This window comes from Colletotrichum spaethianum (genome assembly GCF_022836535.1).
Source record: "Colletotrichum spaethianum MAFF 239500 DNA, contig07, whole genome shotgun sequence".
In the NCBI taxonomy this organism is placed as follows: domain Eukaryota; kingdom Fungi; phylum Ascomycota; class Sordariomycetes; order Glomerellales; family Glomerellaceae; genus Colletotrichum; species Colletotrichum spaethianum.
This window is the reverse complement of record NW_026054777.1, coordinates 1,180,832-1,200,616: the sequence shown is the minus strand read 5'-3', so window position 1 is coordinate 1,200,616 and position 19,785 is coordinate 1,180,832. Positions and strand designations below refer to the sequence as shown.

At 41.3% G+C, this 19,785-nt stretch overlaps 4 protein-coding genes across 4 annotated transcripts; all 4 read right to left on the bottom strand.

The window, feature by feature from the left end:
- Positions 1-6,178: 6,178 nt before the first annotated feature.
- Positions 6,179-6,808, bottom strand: ColSpa_03761 (putative endo-beta-1,4-glucanase D; the record flags this gene model as incomplete). The annotated part of the gene is made up of 1 exon (XM_049269973.1): positions 6,179-6,808. One exon carries the CDS (start codon positions 6,806-6,808, stop codon positions 6,179-6,181), a length of 630 nt encoding a protein of 209 aa, XP_049125930.1.
- A 3,749-nt stretch (positions 6,809-10,557) lies between these two features.
- On the bottom strand, positions 10,558-11,160 carry ColSpa_03760 (putative hemerythrin-like protein; the record flags this gene model as incomplete). Its single annotated transcript, XM_049269972.1, has 2 exons — positions 10,558-10,878; positions 10,930-11,160. 2 exons carry the CDS (start codon positions 11,158-11,160, stop codon positions 10,558-10,560), a joined length of 552 nt encoding a protein of 183 aa, XP_049125929.1.
- A 2,995-nt stretch (positions 11,161-14,155) lies between these two features.
- On the bottom strand, positions 14,156-14,626 carry ColSpa_03759 (uncharacterized protein; the record flags this gene model as incomplete). The annotated part of the gene is made up of 1 exon (XM_049269971.1): positions 14,156-14,626. One exon carries the CDS (start codon positions 14,624-14,626, stop codon positions 14,156-14,158), a length of 471 nt encoding a protein of 156 aa, XP_049125928.1.
- Positions 14,627-15,977: 1,351 nt separating this feature from the next.
- On the bottom strand, positions 15,978-17,975 carry ColSpa_03758 (sodium-dependent serotonin transporter; the record flags this gene model as incomplete). The annotated part of the gene is made up of 3 exons (XM_049269970.1): positions 15,978-16,433; positions 16,487-17,259; positions 17,426-17,975. The coding sequence occupies 3 exons, from the start codon at positions 17,973-17,975 to the stop codon at positions 15,978-15,980; spliced, it is 1,779 nt and encodes a 592-aa protein (XP_049125927.1).
- Positions 17,976-19,785: the final 1,810 nt, after the last annotated feature.

Genomic DNA, 19,785 nt, shown 5'->3' with positions numbered 1-19,785 from the left:
AACAATTATGTAATAATTGTCCTAGTTAAACAATTATCTAACTATATATATACCTAAGTTATGTCTCTAAGTTCCCCTTTGTATTTATAGTCTTACACAAAAATAAGTCTAATTATAAATATAAGCCTTTAGCTTATCTATTAGATAATAGGTACCTAGGTTAAGAGTTCTTCTTTCTCCTAGTCCTTATACCCTTATACAACAAGTCTTAACTTCTTATATAGCTTAGATAATAAGTTCTTAATCTCTTATACTATTTATGTTTTATAGATATAAAGGTAATTATACTCTTTTAGATTATATAGTATAAAAATAAAAACTTTTTAGTTAATAAGGTTATTTATCTTTATTTAGTTTAACTCTTTGTATAAAGCACTTAGTATTATAATTATATTATTAAACTATAACTTTTCTATTAACTCCTTATAGTCTTTTTCTTTTTAAGATAGAAATACTTAATTAGTATATAGTAATTATTATATAGCCCTTCTCTAGCCTTTCTTTAGTCTTCCTCTCTTATTTAGCTATTTCTAAGGAATAGGTTATGTAATATCTAACTCTAACTATACTATATCTTGATAGTATAGTTTAACATATGTTACACAAAACTATATAAGACTATTAACCATCTTAACTATCACTATATAGCCTTCTATAGCCTGGACTTTGTATAGTCTAGTCTATCCCTTGTTTTCTCTCCATACTAGAACCTCACTCTGGATCAGTAGTAATAGTATACTCTGGAGGTTAAGGCCATTTCTGGTATTAATCGCACGATTAATCTCTACTTCTATACGAATACTCTAAAGCATTTTTATTACCTTTTAGATTACTTCTACCCTTTAGGTAATTTCAGGCAATAGAGGTGAGTCCTTGTTAATCCTTAGATATATACTAAAAACAAGTAGTGTAGGTATAATGCCATATAGACCAGCTATATCGTTTAATGCCTTCATAGCCATCTAAAGGATAATTTCCTTATCTATATTATACCTAAGCTTAGTATACAAGATATTATATATATACCTCAAAAAAGCATAAACTCTTTCTATCTTACCTACTACCTAGTAAACTTCTACTAGTATTTCTTTATACAATATGCCTATAATATTAGTATAGTTCTTAAATTCTGCTAATACAAAGTTTATACCTAGGTCATGTATAATATAGTCTAGTAAACCAATATACGTACTAATCTAGCACTTACAAAGTACATTCCATGTATCTCGTGCAGATAAGGACTTTAGGAAGGTAGCTCCTTAGAAGCTTATCTCTATATTAATAACGTATAAGGCATTCTTGTCTCTTAGTCGTACAACATCTATAACTATCTCATAGTTAAAGTAGCTTTCATCTTTAAGTATAAACTTAAACCTCTTTAATACTAAGTCATATAATTAACAATAATAACAAAACTTCTAGACCTTTTCTAGAATATTAATATTAATATTATAATACCTAGCCTTTTTTAAGAGGTAATAAAGACAGTCTATACAAGAATATCTAAATTATCTATAAAGCCTTTAAAGTTATCCTTCTATAAAGAACATACTAGCCTCTATGCGACTAAGGTTAAAGAATAAGTGACCCCATTTCCATACAACTAAGATAGGTTTTCTATCTTACTATACAATCACATTATTAACATTATTAAAATATACACCTAACCTATTTATATTATATAATAAAAATAAGAACAAAGTAAAAGCATTAAAGATATAATACATAACCTTTCTAAGCTAATTCTCTATTTCCATAGTACTAACCAATGTAATTAAGTCACTTGCCCTAAATTATACGTTTATTAATCCTAGTCCCTAGGATATTACCATACAAAGGTTCTCCCATAGGTATACAAGGACTTAAGGTTTCCCTATAATAGAGAACTTCACTACTCCTATATCCTATAGTTCCCCTTAGTATAATAAGATATAAGGATTATATAACAAGAATTAACAGGCCTTTAACGTCTTTAGTAATAAAAAGATATCCTCCCTTATTATATAATAAAAGAATAAAGAAGACATTAAGAAAGCTGATATCTCTTTATCTCCTATAAATTCTCCCTCCTTATTACACAATTCGTCCACTAGGTTTTCTCCTTCAAAGTCAAAAAAATACAAAACAAAATCTCTCTATAGTTCTTATTCAAGTATACCATATACCTAAAGGTATTAGTCTTTTATATAATTATATTCTTTATCCAAATAATTTATAAACCAATAACTCTCCTTCTTATACATAAAACATCTTTTCTTAGATATTATATAATTAAACCTAGGTCATAATAAAAGTTAACCTTTCCAAGGTTATCAAGAAGATCCTCTATTGTCTAACGGTCTATTATATAATAGTTATAAGTAACTCTTGTTATTAAAGTATCTTCTATCTATAAAGTTAATGTTATATAATATAGACTTCCTATCTAAAGCAACTTATAGTAATGCTCTTAGGCTAAAAAAGAATTACTTATACGTATAATATGCTTTAAGATTACTTAGAGCAGTTTCTAGCTCTAGTATACCTCTACACGCTTAAGTAACTTACATACAAAGTATAATCTCCCCCTGAAAACCTGGGCTAAGTACCTATTATACAAGGGTATCTTGTCTAAGAGTATCTCTAATACGTCCATCAGATTCTTATCTAGATTATCTTATCTAACTTATATAAAGAATAGACTTATCTAATCTATCTAATAAAGAGTATAGTTAATATTAGTATTAAAGTGTATTTCTAATATATTATATATTTTGTCCTATCTCCTTATTAGTCTAATATAATAAAAATAAAACTCTTCTATATAATTAACTAAAATATCAAGAAATACTATATAATATTAGTCTTTAATAATCCTAAAGCGTTAACAAAAACTAATAAAGACCTTTACCTTATTATACAAGATATTATATAACTTACCTATATAATTCCTATCTTTTCTCTATCCCTTTTAGAAAATTAAAATTATAGTTAGCTTATATAATTTATTTTAGATTATTTATCTTAATAGTAGGTTATAAATGTTATTTTTTTAATATAAAAGTGTTATATGACCTTAGATTTATAGAAAACTCTTAACCTCTTATATAAATCTTGTTCTAAAAGGTATATTTCTTAAAGCTAATTATAACTACTCTTATACAATTAATATTTAGGTTATTTATATATTATATAAGGGTTTAATTAGCTCTATTATTAGTTCAGCTATGTTTTAAGGTAAAGTTAATTTAAGGTTTTAAATAAGTATTTAAGTTATTATAATCATATAACTTAGTATAAGTACTATATAAGTAGAAAGCTACTCTTTTTACTTATTAAACTTCCTCCTAATCTCCTTGATAAATTTAACTAGCTATTAATTTATATTTCTTATTAATAGTAATTAAAATCCCTTTAGCTTAATAAGTTATATAAACTTTACCTTAAACACATAATAAACCTTTTTTTATTAAAAAATAAACTATTTATTAAAATCTTTATATAGTAATATTATTAGGTTTTCTTTTAATTACTTAAAATAAAATATTTCTATATTAATATATATAATATATATAGTTATCTTTTCTTTAAATAATACCTATATAATATTAACTAGATTTCTTTAGCGTCTAAGATTCATAGTCTTTTTCTATGTATACAATAAGGCTTTACTCCTTATACTTATTTCTTTATATATTAATAGATATTCATTAATATTATTATATTAGCTTTAATAATTATCTTTTGGATCTTCTTAGGAAGCTATATTATATTTAGTAGTTATTTTATATTATATAACGTTAAAATTAGTTTATTTAGTGCTATAATATACACTTTATACTCTATATATAGTATAATAAAGATTCTTATCTAGTTTAGCTTAGTAGATAATAATAAGAATTTATCTTATATAATAATAAAATAAAAGTTATTTTTATTTTATTTACTTAATTTAGCTTAATAAGTAATAATAAGTAAAATTAAAGCTTTTTAACATAAGAGACTTTCTAGCGTAACCCCTTAGGTATCCCTAAGGATTTCTTGCTTTACATAAAGTATAAGACTACTTAATAGCCTAGCCATAAAGCCTAAGTCTTATCTCTTTACTTTTACTAATCTATAATTACATAAAGCAATTGCATAGATTACTAAGCAACTACTAATTAATATTAAATAGATTCTCTTTTCCTAAGAGAACCCGTTTATATAATTATACTTAAGTTAAAGTTAAGGTGAACTAAAGATATATTTTCTATAATTATCTTCTTAACTATAAGACTTGGCTTTTATACATAAGATATATAATCTTGTATATCCTTAAGTTAGTTTAGTATAAATATACTTTTGATCCCCTCAATGGATAACCGAGAGCCGAATATCCAGTCTATGCCCTCTGCCATGATGTGTGTCCCTGAGTCGTGCGTGTCGTACAACCAGCTGGTGCTGTTATTCCAACAAGTATAGTTATATATAGTAATATATACTTTTATAGGTTATTTTTTAAGAAGAATCTAGAAAAAATAACTATATATTTATAGGACTTTTAGTTATAAAGTTATAAAGAGATTTATATATAAGAATTATAAGAATTTTACTTCTTAATTCTTAGTCTTACTACTAACTATATAAAAAAAATATATAATAGCCTATAAAGCACCCCTTTAAAAAAGAGATTTAAAGTAATTAAAAAAATAATTAATAAGGGAGCTCTTAGCTATAAGTACTAACAAAGTCATATTAAAGACTATAATAAGAAACTAGTAATATAATAATAAAGAAGCTAAGCTTAATAAGCTATTAAGCTAAGCTACTTATTTATATTAAATATTACTTTTAATAATATAAAAGAGGTATATAAAAAGCAAATAACTAAGGCTATATAAACAAAATAATAGTAATAGTAAGTAGTAATTAAAAGAATAGCTTATAGCTAAAAAAAAGAGGTCTACTAACAATATAATACTTTAAAGTATTAGATAATAAATAAGTAGATAAGGCAACTAACCTTTAAACAATAACTACACTATACTAAAGAAGTTAATACTTATATTCTATTTAATACCTTAGATCCTTATTAATATAACAAACCAAAAGAAAAATTCACTATTAACATTAACCTTACCCCTTTACTACAACATATACTTAATTAATTTAAGTATACAACAAGGCCCTTTAATTAAAGCAATATTAACTAAGCATTAGCTAATACTACTACAAAGGCAACTAAGCTAGACTTTAATCCTAAGATATTTACAGATATAAATAATCCTATTAACAAAAACGTTAATAAGGCTATATCTAGCAAAAAATCAGTTAATATAACTAAAAATAAAAATAATAACCTTAAAATAGCATTAGTACTATTACTACTAATAACACTAATACTAATAACAACATTATAAGCACTATTATAATATAAGTTATAATACTATATAATCAAAAATAATATAAATACCTAGTAAAGTAAAAGCATAATAAAAGATAATCTATTTACTTCCCTATTAATATAAATTAAAAAGAAATAATAATATATAGTTAATAATAATACTAATAATAATACTATTATAATAACAATTTAAATTTTTAATTATTATACAAAAAAAAAAAAAAAGTACCTTTTTAAAGCCTTAGATTAAGGCTATTAATTAATACTACTCTTATTATTACATAACATTGTAGTTACTATGACCTTTTGAATTAAAAAGTAGAGGTTTTTGTGTATAATAGGTAAAAGTAATGCTATTTGTGATGCGAGGTGTAACCCCCCTTTTGCTGCTACAACCCCCCTTTTTTTACCCCTTACGTGAGTAAGGGGTTTTTAGCGCAGCAGCCTGATGACTAAAACCCCTGGGTAATTGAAACTGATAATTCTCGAACTAAGTAGTTCAACCGTTCCATGTGCAGCAAGAATCATCGATTGAGGACCGCTTATGATGCTAAACCTCGACACTTCCTAACAACGAAACGAGTTGCCGGGGCGGTTGATTGCAGTTCTGATCTACAAAATCCCTTATGAGCCTTTGGAATATCAATAATTGTGAAATTTTGGTGATTAAGGTCGTCTCGCTTAGCAGGAAAACTTTTGGGGGCCAGGGATAACATAGTTTGTTACAGGAGGGTAGTAGATGTTAATAGTGATTCCAGGATCAGTTCCCTACGAACATAATTAGATTTTCTTGTAAGTTTTCTGGTCAAGGTTTTAGAGACTTGCCTTGTAAGCGCCAGGGATGCTGACAGTTGATGGGGTTTTAGCAGCAGTCCCGCCGACGATGTTGATCTGGGCACATTCCATGTACAGCTGCGCTCCCGGGTATGAGCTGGCGCTATGCAGGGCAATCATCTCGGCTCTGAGGAGATATTGGCCGTTCGGAATGCATTTAGGGATGGAGATAGTGTGCTTTCCTGCGTTATTGATAACCCGCTCAGTTCCCCAAACACCGTTGCTAAGGCCATCCTCTTGAATCTTGAACCATCCACCTCCGATGCCGGTATCAGTCTTCGCGTCTGTGACTTTCTTGAGATAAGCGATTGTAGGACCCTTATGGCTAGCATCCATAACATCTTCTGGACCGCTAGTCAATGTGTGGCGCCAGATTGCGGTGACGTTAGACCCAGCTGTCACAGTGATAACTTTGTCAGTTGGTTGTGTCGGATTCGGCGGGCCGTTGCACGCGATATACTGAGATGTTACATCGGTTTGAGGCCCATCGTACTCGGGGGTCCGCACGCCTTGAGAAACACCACTATTGACACCACCTGCTTCGAGCGAGACAAAGATGGTGTGGGCCTGGCAGAGGCCGGCGGCAGCGAGGAGGTTGAGAAACTTCATATCAACTATGGTTGTCGTCTTTCTACTGTCATTAAAATAGATCCCGAGTTTAATTCGAGGATGTTGGTCTGTATTTATACCACCAAGTCAACATGAAAGCCACAGAATGATTCAACCATTTGCAGACAGAACATCTTTGCCAATCGATCATCCTAGTTCTAACCCAGTTACTCGTCTACGGGGCAGTAGGGTCCGCAACTCTCCTAGGGAACCATCTTCCGGGCACGGCATTGACCGTTCAAGATTTGGTGGTACCGCCAATGAGTTAAAGGTGGTAGCGTTGGCTTGGCGGAGGCCCTTCATCCGGCATTTAGATTGCGGCTGTTTATTCTCCGCGAATCGCTTGGCAATGCCCTTGGATGGAATCACAAATAGCTTTGAAGCTATAATATTACATTAAGTAAACCATATACAGCCACTCCATGGCCCCGTTAGTGCAGAGGGAACCTAGTTAATCTCATACTGCTGCATGCTAAAGCTCATCTGGACGGTTCATGCCGCTCACGGTGTCTTCAATATCAATTGCCAAGCCATAATCGCCGGGTATCCGGCAGCCCTGATCATGATTCACTTTTTACGTCTCTGGTTCCATTATGATTTCCCATTAGGATTGATGTGTTCGCACAGTATTCACTTTGTTCCAGGCTACAGCACAGCATACAGATGCAAGGCTCTATCACACGGATGCAGTCCTTCCGAGGACCGTATGGCTTACCTTTAAGCTCTCCGTAACACCATGATCACACCTCCCGTCTCCTCTAGACCATCTCTATCAGCCACCAACCCATAGCGTGAAGTACCCGTGAGGACTTTTCAATGACACCAGCACATACTCATCATCAAGGCATTACCAGACCAAGTCCAACGATTGAGATTCAGAAATTGGTGTCGAGGACTTTCGTGGTTTCGACCATGTGACAATTTTTTGCCCTCGAACTCGGTGGCCAGATGCTCGCATCGTAGTGCCTGGGCACAAACGGGGCTGTTGATGATCTGATGCTTATCAGGCGACTTACTATGGAAGAGATTGCCGCCCTTCCTGCCCTCAGCCGCCTTCTGCGCCATTGAATGCTTCAATACACGTTATTATAGCGTACTGACGTACGAAAACTCTAGAAAGACGATAGTCCAGAGTGATCCCTCTATCGAAAAGTAGCATGAGTTCTCCAGACCGAGCTCTGAAGAGCCAGCTGCGGATGCTTTCGAGTTTGTCTACGACTTGAGTCAGCGGAACCTCGTTGCAACGCTTCTTTGTGATCATCTCAGTCATGAGATGTAATCGTTGCGGGAATAGGGAACTGGTACAAAACACAGATATATTGGGTTGTTGAATGACCTGAGAATAGCTTAGACCCATGTGCTTTTGGAAAATGGACATCAGACAAACGTTTTCCACGAGGAAAAAAAAAGGTGAGAGATTTGTTAGAAGCAAAACGGTGCCAGGAATAGAAATCAGAACTCTGTACTAATGCCATGAGAAAACGGAGAATTCAATAGGGCACGAAGACTAGAAGACGAAGGGGAGAACAAGTTGGCAAAGACATCGCAATAATTTTAAAGCTATTGTAGAATGAAACAGAACGCGGTGAAGCAATAAGATGTACTACAAGGGTATAAAGAATGTCAGTCATTTCTCCGTCTTGACGCCACATTTGAAAGTCATTCTATTGCTTGCTCCAAGGAGTGCCGGGTCGTGTGCCAGCGCAACGGAAGCCCTTAATCTGGCTTCTTAATGGTTGTCAATCAATATCATTAGTTTCTCATTATCCATACTCAAACAAGACTCGCGTAACCATGTATGCTCTCGGTATGTTTCATTGCTGTCGTCTGGAACCATGGGCGACTCGATTTAGAGCAATACCTCCCACCGTGCTAACAACGACGTGTTCCCACTTTCTGTGCGGCTTCTCATTATTCTTTGCGGCAATAGCGTCAATTGCTCCGGCTCCCACTGCAGCTGTCAACACCCTGGCGGTTCTATCCCTGTCGTGTCGTGCCAGTCCTGCTTCGATGATGCCTGCGCTAGCAGCTGCGACAGCAGCCTGGGTCCAATTGGTGTCCGAACTCGAATGCCTCCTCTTGCTGCTCCTCCCATGGCTGTGGCGATGCTCGTGTCTGTGATGATTCCCACTATTCTCTGCGTTGACTTCGGATCTTGATGGAGAATATTTTCGCCTCACTTCGTAGAGATGTTCTTGATGTGCGCGTGGCCGGTGTTTCTCTCTCTCATATACTTCGGCTTGGTTCCTCCAGTCATGATGATTAATGTGCTTATGGGGAACACTTACAGCCACAGCGTCCCGTGTTGAGGTATACTCCGCTGCGCCGGCACTGTAGTCGGAGTAGGTTGGGGAGTGGTGGCGTTGACGAGGCCGGTATTCGTCTCTGGAACCATATCTGTGATAGGACATCTTGTTTCCCTGAGTATCTAATACAATGAGTTTTCGATCGATTTTCGATTTAAAACCGGTACGACTGTAAGATTGATCCCTATATGGCGACGCACTTTTATATGATGTCCGAGGTGAACTTGAACTCCGCTGTGAGTGCCCACTTGCCCTCAGATCATATGAACTACTAAACGGCTTGATCCATGACATCTCGCCACCTTCAGAATGCAAGCTTTGGTGTTCCCAGTCATAAATATCTCTTGGCAACTGCCCAAAGGCCGCTTGATGACACCAGTACCTCACTAACTTAACTCAAACTGGTGTCAATGTTTATGATAAGGTGGGGTGGATTCGTTCTGGTTGGGTGAGGTCGCATACTTTTATCATTTAGTTGTGCATGAGTTAACGCATGAGCACGTATGTAAGCTACAAAACAAGTTTTATGGTTACAAGAATTGTGGATGTTTATCGACTAGTACACAACGTCAACATGATTGATTATTCAAGGATTCCATCTAGCCGCACCCAGCTGCGAATACATCTCCCAGAAGTATAGGCCCTACTCCCCTCCACAAGAAAATTTAGCCTTCTTTGGGTTAATCTGAGACGTGATTCAGTCGGCAACGACGAGTTTCCATAAAGCAGACCTTTCGAAACCAAAACAGCCATGCCTAATCCAAAACATCCGTGGTATTCTACGCGAGCTCTTACAAAGTTTCAATGTCATATGTAAGTGAATAGAGGTGTCGCAAGGGTACAAATAATGAGCATGGGGAATGCGTCGGAGCCATGAAGAATGCGCGGTGCATCTGATCCGTATGACGTGGACGTGATTGAATTATGTTGGAATCGGCGTGCGCCCGGGTGTGGATCTGGACCCGACCAGCAGCCCCGGCTCCGGCCAGGTCGGATCTCGATGCAACCGTTTTGTTCACCCTCCCATGTGGACACTGGCAATTAAATGACTGAAATTTTATCATGTTAAATAGGACGTTGTTCCATACAATTGAAAAGCGACGAAATAAAATAGCTTTAATGCGGACCCTCGACAGTAAAGATCAAACAATAGCCGCTAAAAATTCAGGAGTTATATTCAATGGGGCAGAAATGCTGACGCAAAACTTTTTCTTCTTCATTCTTTTCGAGGAATAACAAAGTTGTTCAGATACCTTCCAACCATGAATGTTAATTTCGCGAATGGAGCATATGAGGAACCAAAGTCGACATGATCCAACGTGCAATCCACGCACGAACTAAGCCCACGCTCACAAAGTCTAGTGTCAAAGTATAGATTTATGTCCTCATTCCGTCATAACGTCGTTCATCATGCTACGTCTAATTTGTCCGTCCCTAGATTCCTCACCGACATCCCCGCAGAATGGGATCAATATCCTTGATGGACCCGCTCTTAATGGCGAGGAAGTCGGTAATTAACTGAGATGGGGGCCCCCTGGCGGCTGAAGTGTTGCTGCGGGTTGGTGCCAAAGACATTGTTTCTCGAAACTGCCGCGCCAGATCTTCGGACTCAGTGATGGTAAGGCACTCCTCAAGACGGGCCACATCCTGGTGATCAGTATCACGAACGTGGACAGCCATGTGAACCCAGAGTGCCTTCAACTCGGGTTCGAAGCTCAAGTCTATAACTGGGATAGCTTTGAGCCGGCAAATTTTCTCTTTCAGCTATTTCAGATTAGATCGAGAGCCTTTCTAAGCTAGAGGAGTGGGACTTACGCTCTCCCTATCCGTGTGGTTTTTGGCGCCTCGTGAATCGCCATCCGCCAATCGGTCCTTGAGAATGGGCAGCAACACCTGCTCTTCACTTATGCAATGCCGCGCAAGCTCAAGAGCGAGCTCGTTTCTCCATCGGTTTTTGTCTTCGGGAGTCGTAGATGTAAGAATATATCGATAGGCTTGTTCAATCTTTCGGTGATCATCTTTGATAGCATCGCAAAGTCTCGGCATCCTGTCGTAGAGTGATGTTTAAACAATGTATAGTTGAACGCTTCGAATCATGGATGGTGGGTTCTCGGTGGATCGGGTGGAGGTTGGCAAGCCAAAGAAGTATGCGCTTCAGAAAGAACTTAAAAGCGATTGAAAAAATTGGATGTTTATGGGCATTCAAAGTCTGGGTCTGGGGAAAGCTGATGGAGATCGGAGAATCTAGAACCAGCAAGTTAGCGGGCGTTCCCGAAGCCTAAATACCAGAGCTATGTATGACGTTGTAGTAAACCCATACCTATGGGGGCTGGCTGAGGCTGATCCTAACGTGATATCTGACGAAGGCGCTACATTTGCTCCGGTGGCATGATAAGCAATTCCAGCAGTCCATCGGTGCTCTAATTAAGGGACCCTTCAGACATGACAGGGAGTGGCTCCCATAAGTTTATTTGGGGGCTTTTCGAAGGCTTGCAGACTGCAGCATCCCGAGAAGCAAAGGGGATCAGTGGGTCACTTGGGCCCCGAGGTCTCGGAGCGGCATTGGACAGACGCTTTGCAATACCTATGGAGTGAAAGGTCCGTTAGGGGCGCACAGAGTTGACCGACATCCAGATTTGCCTATTTCGGTTTGGCTGACCGTGCATCCATCCGGCAGCTTACCCAAGTCGCTGCGCGGTTTGACAATCAGAGGGTGCCTTGGTCTCAGCCCTGCTTTTTCGACCGCCACTCGCTCATCATCGCGTCACCCCATTCTGCTTTCGGGACCCGGATAGCCTGTTTGCTTTATCTAATAGAATTCATTTCTGTGCTAGGTGAGCCTGAGCTCAATATTGATAAGGAGTCGCAGGGACAAGAAAAGCAGAGCAACTAATGTGAGGAGCCATTCTGTTCACCTGCTTCTTTGTTATTGACACCACGAAGATGCTAGGAGAGGAAAACGTTATCTCAATGAACAAGCTGACTGGATCGAGAAGAGTGGCGCGGCCAAGTTTGGTGTGTCTGGGCTCTTCATTTTCATTGAGTAGGCTCCGCAGGAAAAGATCCTCGATCACCTTCTAGGGTACACTCAAGCCAGGTCTCACATCACAAAGCTCAAGGCGTTGGTTGCTGTATATGAAGTAGCTTGCGCAACGGCTTACGAATAGAGAAGCGTGTCGAAGGTACCATTTCATCAAGCTTCTTGCGGGGTAGAAATTTCCCCAGAATACCAAAGCTACAAAGCAGTTGGTATCAACGAACCCAGCCAATGTTCCACTCTTCCACATTTTGGCTGGTCTGATTCCTTGTTGACAAGTTCCACCGCCTGCTTCTTGCGTGTTCCGTCTTGTTCATGCTTTGCCACGTCGCATCATGTCGCATCCTGTCGCATCCTGTCGCTGGCCCACTGATGTCTGGGATGCGCAGTATGGCTACCTCTCAATGGACTTACTGGTACAGCTCATGTCGCTCCCGATGTTGCTTGATGTACCCTAGCAGGAGCAAAACGCTCAAATTCTACCACGTGCCAAAAACCTGGCTGGGATTTCGACGTGTTTACATCGGAGATACTCTGCCAAGTTCTTGCTGAGAAAGTCATATGACGAGCTGGCGGTGACTCCGCGGTCCAGATGATCTTTCAGGAGGAAATGCACAGCTACCTCCATTTTAGCATTAACGTTACCAAAGGACCAACGTTGGTCACTCACCCAGGAGGTGTGGAAGCTCAAACCGAAAGATGGGCTTCCCTTTATCATCCTCCCCCAAAAGTTCTCTAATCTTGCTGACAGACAGGAGCGACCTCAGCCAATCCCACTCATCCGCGTTCCGCACGAAGAACCCAACGTTACTGTCCGAACCCTTGTCACCAGATCTCGCATGTACAACGTACCCAAGCGGCGCCTTCGTTACCGTCCCAAGGGATGCGAGCGTGATAGGGTTCTTCGTTTCGTACGTCGGCTGTTCATACACAAACTCAACCGTATCCAATGGTGGGGTAATCTCAACCCGATCATTCTTCCATGGCAAATGACATATGTGCTTCGCCGCGCTTTGCGGGATAAGGCTTACCCAGTATTCGTAATATTCTTTTGGTAACGCCTGCCGCGTGTCCAAGTGGAAAGTCGCACCGGGGTAGCTTTGCATGATATTGTCCACGATTGGTTTGAGGAAATTGAACGGCGATAATACCTCCTCACTGCGGGCCTGGGCAAAGATGCGTAAGTCTACCGTTGCAGCGTCCTGATTGGTCGGGTTTGCTGGGCAGGATCCATTAGTTCGGAACTTAAGACAGGAAAATGACGGCTCGTTAAGAACATGCCGAAGCTGCCGTTCGAAGAAGGCCGCCTTCTCCTGTATATCTAGACCACAGAGAAAATAGTGTGCTTCTGCTTGGTATCCGCCTTTAGCAGTTATACCAACTTTAGTTGTAGGTGGCGGTTTGATGTTTCCAACATCGAAAACTCGTCTGAAATCAAGTTAGCGAAGGCAGCGGGGTTTAGGGCTGTATATGGATACCGTACACTCTGTTCTCTCCTACCTGCGTCATCTTGATATTGTCAAGTACGGCAACAACATCCGAGTTGTAGTAATAAGGCCCTTGAATCTCATACAGTAGCTGGGCCTTACAAGTCTCGACAGTCACCATACCACCCTTCCACGCTTGTTTGTAAACCCAGAACTCCCCGGTTACCTCGACTTCAGCTATTGGAAAGCCAATGTCAACGGATGTGCCGGGGAGTTTTTTGAACCCCGAAAAGTTTCCCCCAGTGACGTACGTGGTGCACTCAATAAAGTGACCAGCGACAAGTGCATGAGCAAGCTGCGAGTAATCACTTCGTCTCCAGCCATGGTGATAGGCCGCGCAAGCAATGGTCGGAGATGCATCAGCCACACGACCACACAAAACAATATGAGCACCTTGCCTAAATGCTTCGACAATTCCCCAACAGCCGAGATATGCCTGAGCATAGATCGGCTCAAACGGCCAATCTTCAATTTTTTCACCTGCTTTCGGTCAGCATAACTCTTTCTGGGCGCAGTCTCAGTATTGGCGACCTGTTGTTAAGTTTTTGAAACCTTCTCCTGATTCCAAGCCCTTCTGAACAACATCAATAACCTCATCCCCTTCAATCCATGCGACCCTGAGTTTGAGGCCCTTGTCACTGATCACATCAACCAGAATGTCGTGTAGCTTCTTTGTATCACTCGCGCCCGCGTTGACAGCAACTTTGATCCGCCTGGCATCGATGGACTCCAGTGCTGGCTCGATTGCCTCAAGGAAAGAGGGCTCAAACTCTGATGAGCTGGTCGGGTAATCGGCTTTCGCGCCTCCTCTGAGCGCCATGTTGTACTCCGACATCCAGTCGCCGACAATGTACTGGATGTCCTCATCGCGGACAAGCTCGGCTAATCCATGTCGCCGATCCGCTGCAGAACCAGACGCAGATGCGATGCGCGCCGTGCTATTATCACGCTGCTTAAGAGGCCCGGGAAGATTTGCTCGCAATGGCATAGTGAAATCTAGTGAGTATCTGTCAGTAATGTAGACAATGTAGGATGCTTCTGAAACCCGATAGATTTGAGCACTTCCGACTGTGCAGTGGAGACTGCTTGTCTAAAATTTGGGTGTTATTATATTTATCGTTCTTCTCCCCGCACATGTGTCACAACTGATTTTAAACAGCACATCAGACGAAGCGAACCTCGGCTCGCCTGGCTCGCCAACCGCCAGATTGTGCCCCAGGCGCAGATCTAGCATTGTTTTGGAAACAAGCTCAGGAAGACTGGCCACGGTCAGTTCAGATGCTACATAGGAACGGTCACTTCGCCCCGCAGTGGATAATGATCAACACATCAATTTTCTGCAAGTATCCTTCGACATCTATTGAATCGAATATCGATGAGGACCAACGTAGGCTAGCACCACCACATCTGAAGACCATCGACAATATAACGCAGGATGCGTTCAATGTTGACTCTTTGATGGCAACAGCAAAGCTCGGGTCGCATTCAGTATGCCTACGGTCCAAACCAAGTTGGGACGAAAAGAACGACGATTGGCAAGAGCATATTGACCACACCTCGAATTGAGTGATATATTGAATTCATGTCCACAAAGGCTAGGTATTCGACTGGCTCGACCTTGCCATCAGGTCAAGGAGAATATATGTTGTCTTTCGAACCGTGTAGCAATTCTTATCCAGTCATTGGCTGAAAGAAAACTGTACAGCGTCAATATCCATGTCCGAAAGCTCTAGCTCTTCAATCGTTGGTTGAACTCGATGTCACAAGTAGCAGGCTTACAAAAGGCTCTATAGCAAGGATTCATATCCTTTGTGGGAAAAGTTTCCCAAACTGAAGTAAATTCGAATCGTAGTCTGTGAAAATGGAAATTCTAGTGCTAGCAGTTTAAACCGGCAGCCTGGATATGAACTGTGTCAGCAGTAAAGCAAAATCTGGAACGGTCATTTATTTCTGTTTATTTGGCAACCTAGATGATCTCTTTGGTTCAAACGGCTACCGTCGAGATTTGCTGATGAGGCTGTCAGACTTCCCCAGTCGCTCAGCCAAATGCAATGACATCATCCTTGTGGACCACGCTCAGACAACCGTACAAATCCGGCTTTGAATACAGAACTCATATACAGCAGCTTCTGGATCTCTGCGGCAAGGAATGGTAGCTCTGGACAGTGTTGTGGCTATGTTCACTCCGGCGCCGTAGCGATTGGATCGATCACAGGGCAATGTCACAGAGACAGAAGCTAGACAACCAACAGCCACAGCCCGCAGATGGAGAATCCTTCTGTAGCAAATAATAAAAGAAAAATAAAAAAGGAAAAGAAAGGAACTGTGAGTGACTGGTATCAGATGTTAGTTCTCTTCTCATTCTCCATGGTCAGGCCGTCGTTCGTAGGCGACCACTTCCGGCCCACTCCATCATCCGAGGGCGACGGCGTGTGCGTTTGCCCCTGCTCCATATTGCCGGCTGCAATGGCCTGGGCCTCGTCCGCACCGATAGTGATCAGAGGTGCATAATGAATCTTTCCCTCGTTTTGTCGATGGATCGGGATGAAGACGTTAAACCATCGCGGAACCATAAATCCGGCAAAGATTAAGATGAGTGCGACATGACCTACGGCGAAACCGAGAATGTGCAAGGGATCGTAGCGAACTTGGTAGAACGCAGGATATGAGAAGCCATAAACGATACTCAAGATGGGCCCTGAAATGTAGCGCAAGAGAACAGGCCAAAATGTCGGGATGTTCCAGTTCTTGCCACTACCAATGACCACATTCAAGTCGCGCCGAAGCTGGTTTCCCTTTGGAAAGATATTAGCGAGACTTTTTTGTGACAGTTTAAGAATCGACTTACAGAGTAGAAAGCCAGATACCAAAACCGGCTAAGGAAGGCATTCCTGCTCCAGAATCTTGGTGGAATGGAATCAGGGGTCTTTGCGATAAGGACAGAAACAATGCTACCAGCAAAGAAGAGTCCCAAACCAACACCGGCTCCAGCTCCGGCTTGTACAGAATGAGCAACAGCTACTCCGAGCACCATGGCCAAGATGTAGCATGTATTAAAAACGATGAAGGCCGGCTTTCCAACCTGTCCAATAACGTCCTTGCAGCGATAGACGCTTGTGGATGTGATGCATTCCGCAAAAACGACGAACACCAACGCAACATCGTTGACCCAACGGTCGATTCCAGTCAAAAGGTAATATCCAAATTCCGTGCAGTACGGCAACGCAAGGAGGAACGACACAATGGTAAGGGCTGTGACGACAATTGGTCGAGAAAGCTTGATGCCAGTGTCCATGACTAAAGTTACAATGGCGTCGAGCATGGCAAAGGCAGAGCTGTAGCCAAGGACCATGAGGGTAAAGAATAAAGCAACTGCCCAAAAGTTGGCGCCGGGCATCTCGGCAACGGCCAGGGGAAGGGTCAAGAATCCGACGGTGAAGCCTCCGATGGGATTTTCGGGGTCCGGACGCATTCCTAAGTACCCTACAACACCGAAGACAGCAAAAGCGGCGATATTCTCGAAGAGAACGTTACTACAAACGATCAGGATAGAGTCCATAACTGCGTTCGAGTACTGGCGGTTGTATGATGCGTAGGATGTGAAGTAGCCGAAGCCAACCCCTGTGCTAAAGAACACCTATGAAGCGGTCAATATCCACCAACTGTGTTTGTCAAGAGAATGGCTGGGTTCAGGGTCATGTGAAAAAAGCAGGAAGTTTTCAAATGATAGGAAAGCACCGTACCTGACCGCAAGCTGTCTGCCATACAGTTCCCTTTGCCAACTCACCTCCTCTCCATGTGGCGAAGTAAAGTTTGACACCTTCACCAGCGTTCTCCAGAGAAACAGATCTACCAATGAGGATGATGGTTACAACAATTGGAAGACCCATTGTGAAGTAAACAACACGGCCAGTCAAACCGACGCCTCGGAAAATCGAAACCCACATCAGAAAGAAGGTGAAAGCAGCCCATCCGGTTGTCTCTCCGATAAGGGCGATGCCAGGATACTCCGTGTAGTTTAGAACGCTGGTGCCGTCTGCTGTAAGGTTGCCTTCAATCGGATCGATGTTGGCGACGACGTCCCGGTTGAAAAACTCCTCACCACGACCAGTCCACGGAAGCGGGCTGGTGAAAGAATGTCGGAAGTAGCTCATAATCCACGCCAAGTTGACGACGAAGTACGGCGTGACAACGAATCCAACATAGAGCAACGACAGACCAGTGCCTTTCAATCTCTGGTTGAGGTTGTTGTATGCAACGACACTACCGCCGCGGTAGGCTTGTCCGATTGCAATCTCAAGCACCAATACGGGAATGGCAACGATGAAAACGGCCATTAAGTACGGTATGTACCACTGCAAGCCATGATTGTTATAAACCTGAGACGGATATCGTAGCAGGTTACCCATCCCGGCACAACCACCCATTGATGCCAAAAGAAAGGAGGCCCTAGACGGCCAAGCATCACGACCGTCTTCCGCCTTGTTTGGCGGGGGGGCAAACCAGCCCCCAATCTTCTTGATCACGTCCATGGCTGGGTGTCGGGGTTTCTTTATCGGGCTCTTAAGTGTAGTTCAACAGCGTATGAGGCATGAATAAAAGTGTGACAATAGCTTAGGATGATGAAATTTTGAGGGACGGGAGAGGTCTTGAGTGTATTCGAAATTGGAAGTGGGGAAGAAGAGGTGTGAGGAATAACAAAGGGAAAGATCCAACATGCTGCGGTACGTACCCAGCTTCCAGTCGATGCTCTGCTTTTTATCAAGTTCACGGGATATAGAAGAGAACCTGACTGGGCTATAGAAGTTTTCGCATTGCATCCACAAGAGACGTTCCCAACCGAGCACGCAATCTTGCTTTTGTCACGCCTCATGGGGTTCGCAGAGACCCCATCTCAAACGTCAGATGGGCAACAGGGAGCGCAAGAGTCTTAGCATTACCTAGGACAAGACTTTAGCGAATCCCCCCTCAGCCTTTCGCTGGGGCATTACAGGTGGGAGTCGGCGGCGGAGATACTCAAACCACCCCGGTCTCCCAAGGCTCGGCGGACTTGGCGACAAGACACTAGAAGGCCCGGTATCCGCCCGGCCAAGACCAATCCACGGATTCAGCGCTGCTGAGGGTCGCTTTCCATTGAATCGCCGGCGCGGGATGACGCGCTCACACCCCCACGTAATGTCTTGGTCTGACCTACATTGTGGAATGTTGGAAGGGGAACAGACGTTGGGATGGGAGTAGGGGATACCGTGTAGCCTTGAGACCTCGACGTACTATGTAGGATATCTGAGGTGCAGAAACCACTGTAACTTTTGGGAATAAACTGATATCGACGCATGCCTTGCCGCAGTTTGCGTAACTATTCACTTGCTATCAACTTATCGACCCTGCTGGCCCTAGTCAATTTTTCCAATCGATGAAGATTTGCAATTTACGACATAATAAATCGATTTTAGAGTTGCATGGAAATTACAGCCTAGTCGTCTGTTGCATCAAAGGTTCAATCTCGTCCAAAACCCCCAGCGATAGAATAACCTGTGCGTTGCCTGAGGATTCCGCCCCTGAACTGAACAATCTAGCAATACCTAAAGCTGAGCTTGTGAAGAACATGGAATCTGATCTGACAGCTCGTCGTGTTGGTTGAAATATGTATTCCTCTCCACACCCAAAGATTCTGCATCTGGGGAAACCCGGTTCCACTAATCCGTTGACTTATCTTCGTAGAAACCGTTTTGAGTTTGATATTAAACGAAAGTAAGCGGTCACTTAACTGTCTTTTTATGCCAAACAGGAGGTATTAAGAACTTGCCTTTGGGAAGTATCTTGGAAGTTCCGCACCCGGCTCCCCTCGCGTGCCGAGCTGCAAGGTTTTGAGGTTTTTCTAGCATGCTTACAAGAAAAGGCCTAGTAGATTAAGGAAAGGAGTAACGGTTTCGGTGGACCATTTAGAGTGTCTTAATTTGGAGACCGGCATGCTTCCGACTTGGATTAATGTAGCATCCAGAGAGAGATCTGTGATTGACACCAGATTTTGGACAATGATCCAATATGATCGTGAACCCTCAATATTCATGCGATGATGACGTTAATGGAACGCTGAAACAAGAAGAAATCATGGTTGAGCTTAACAGTAGCAGACTAGGGTACGCT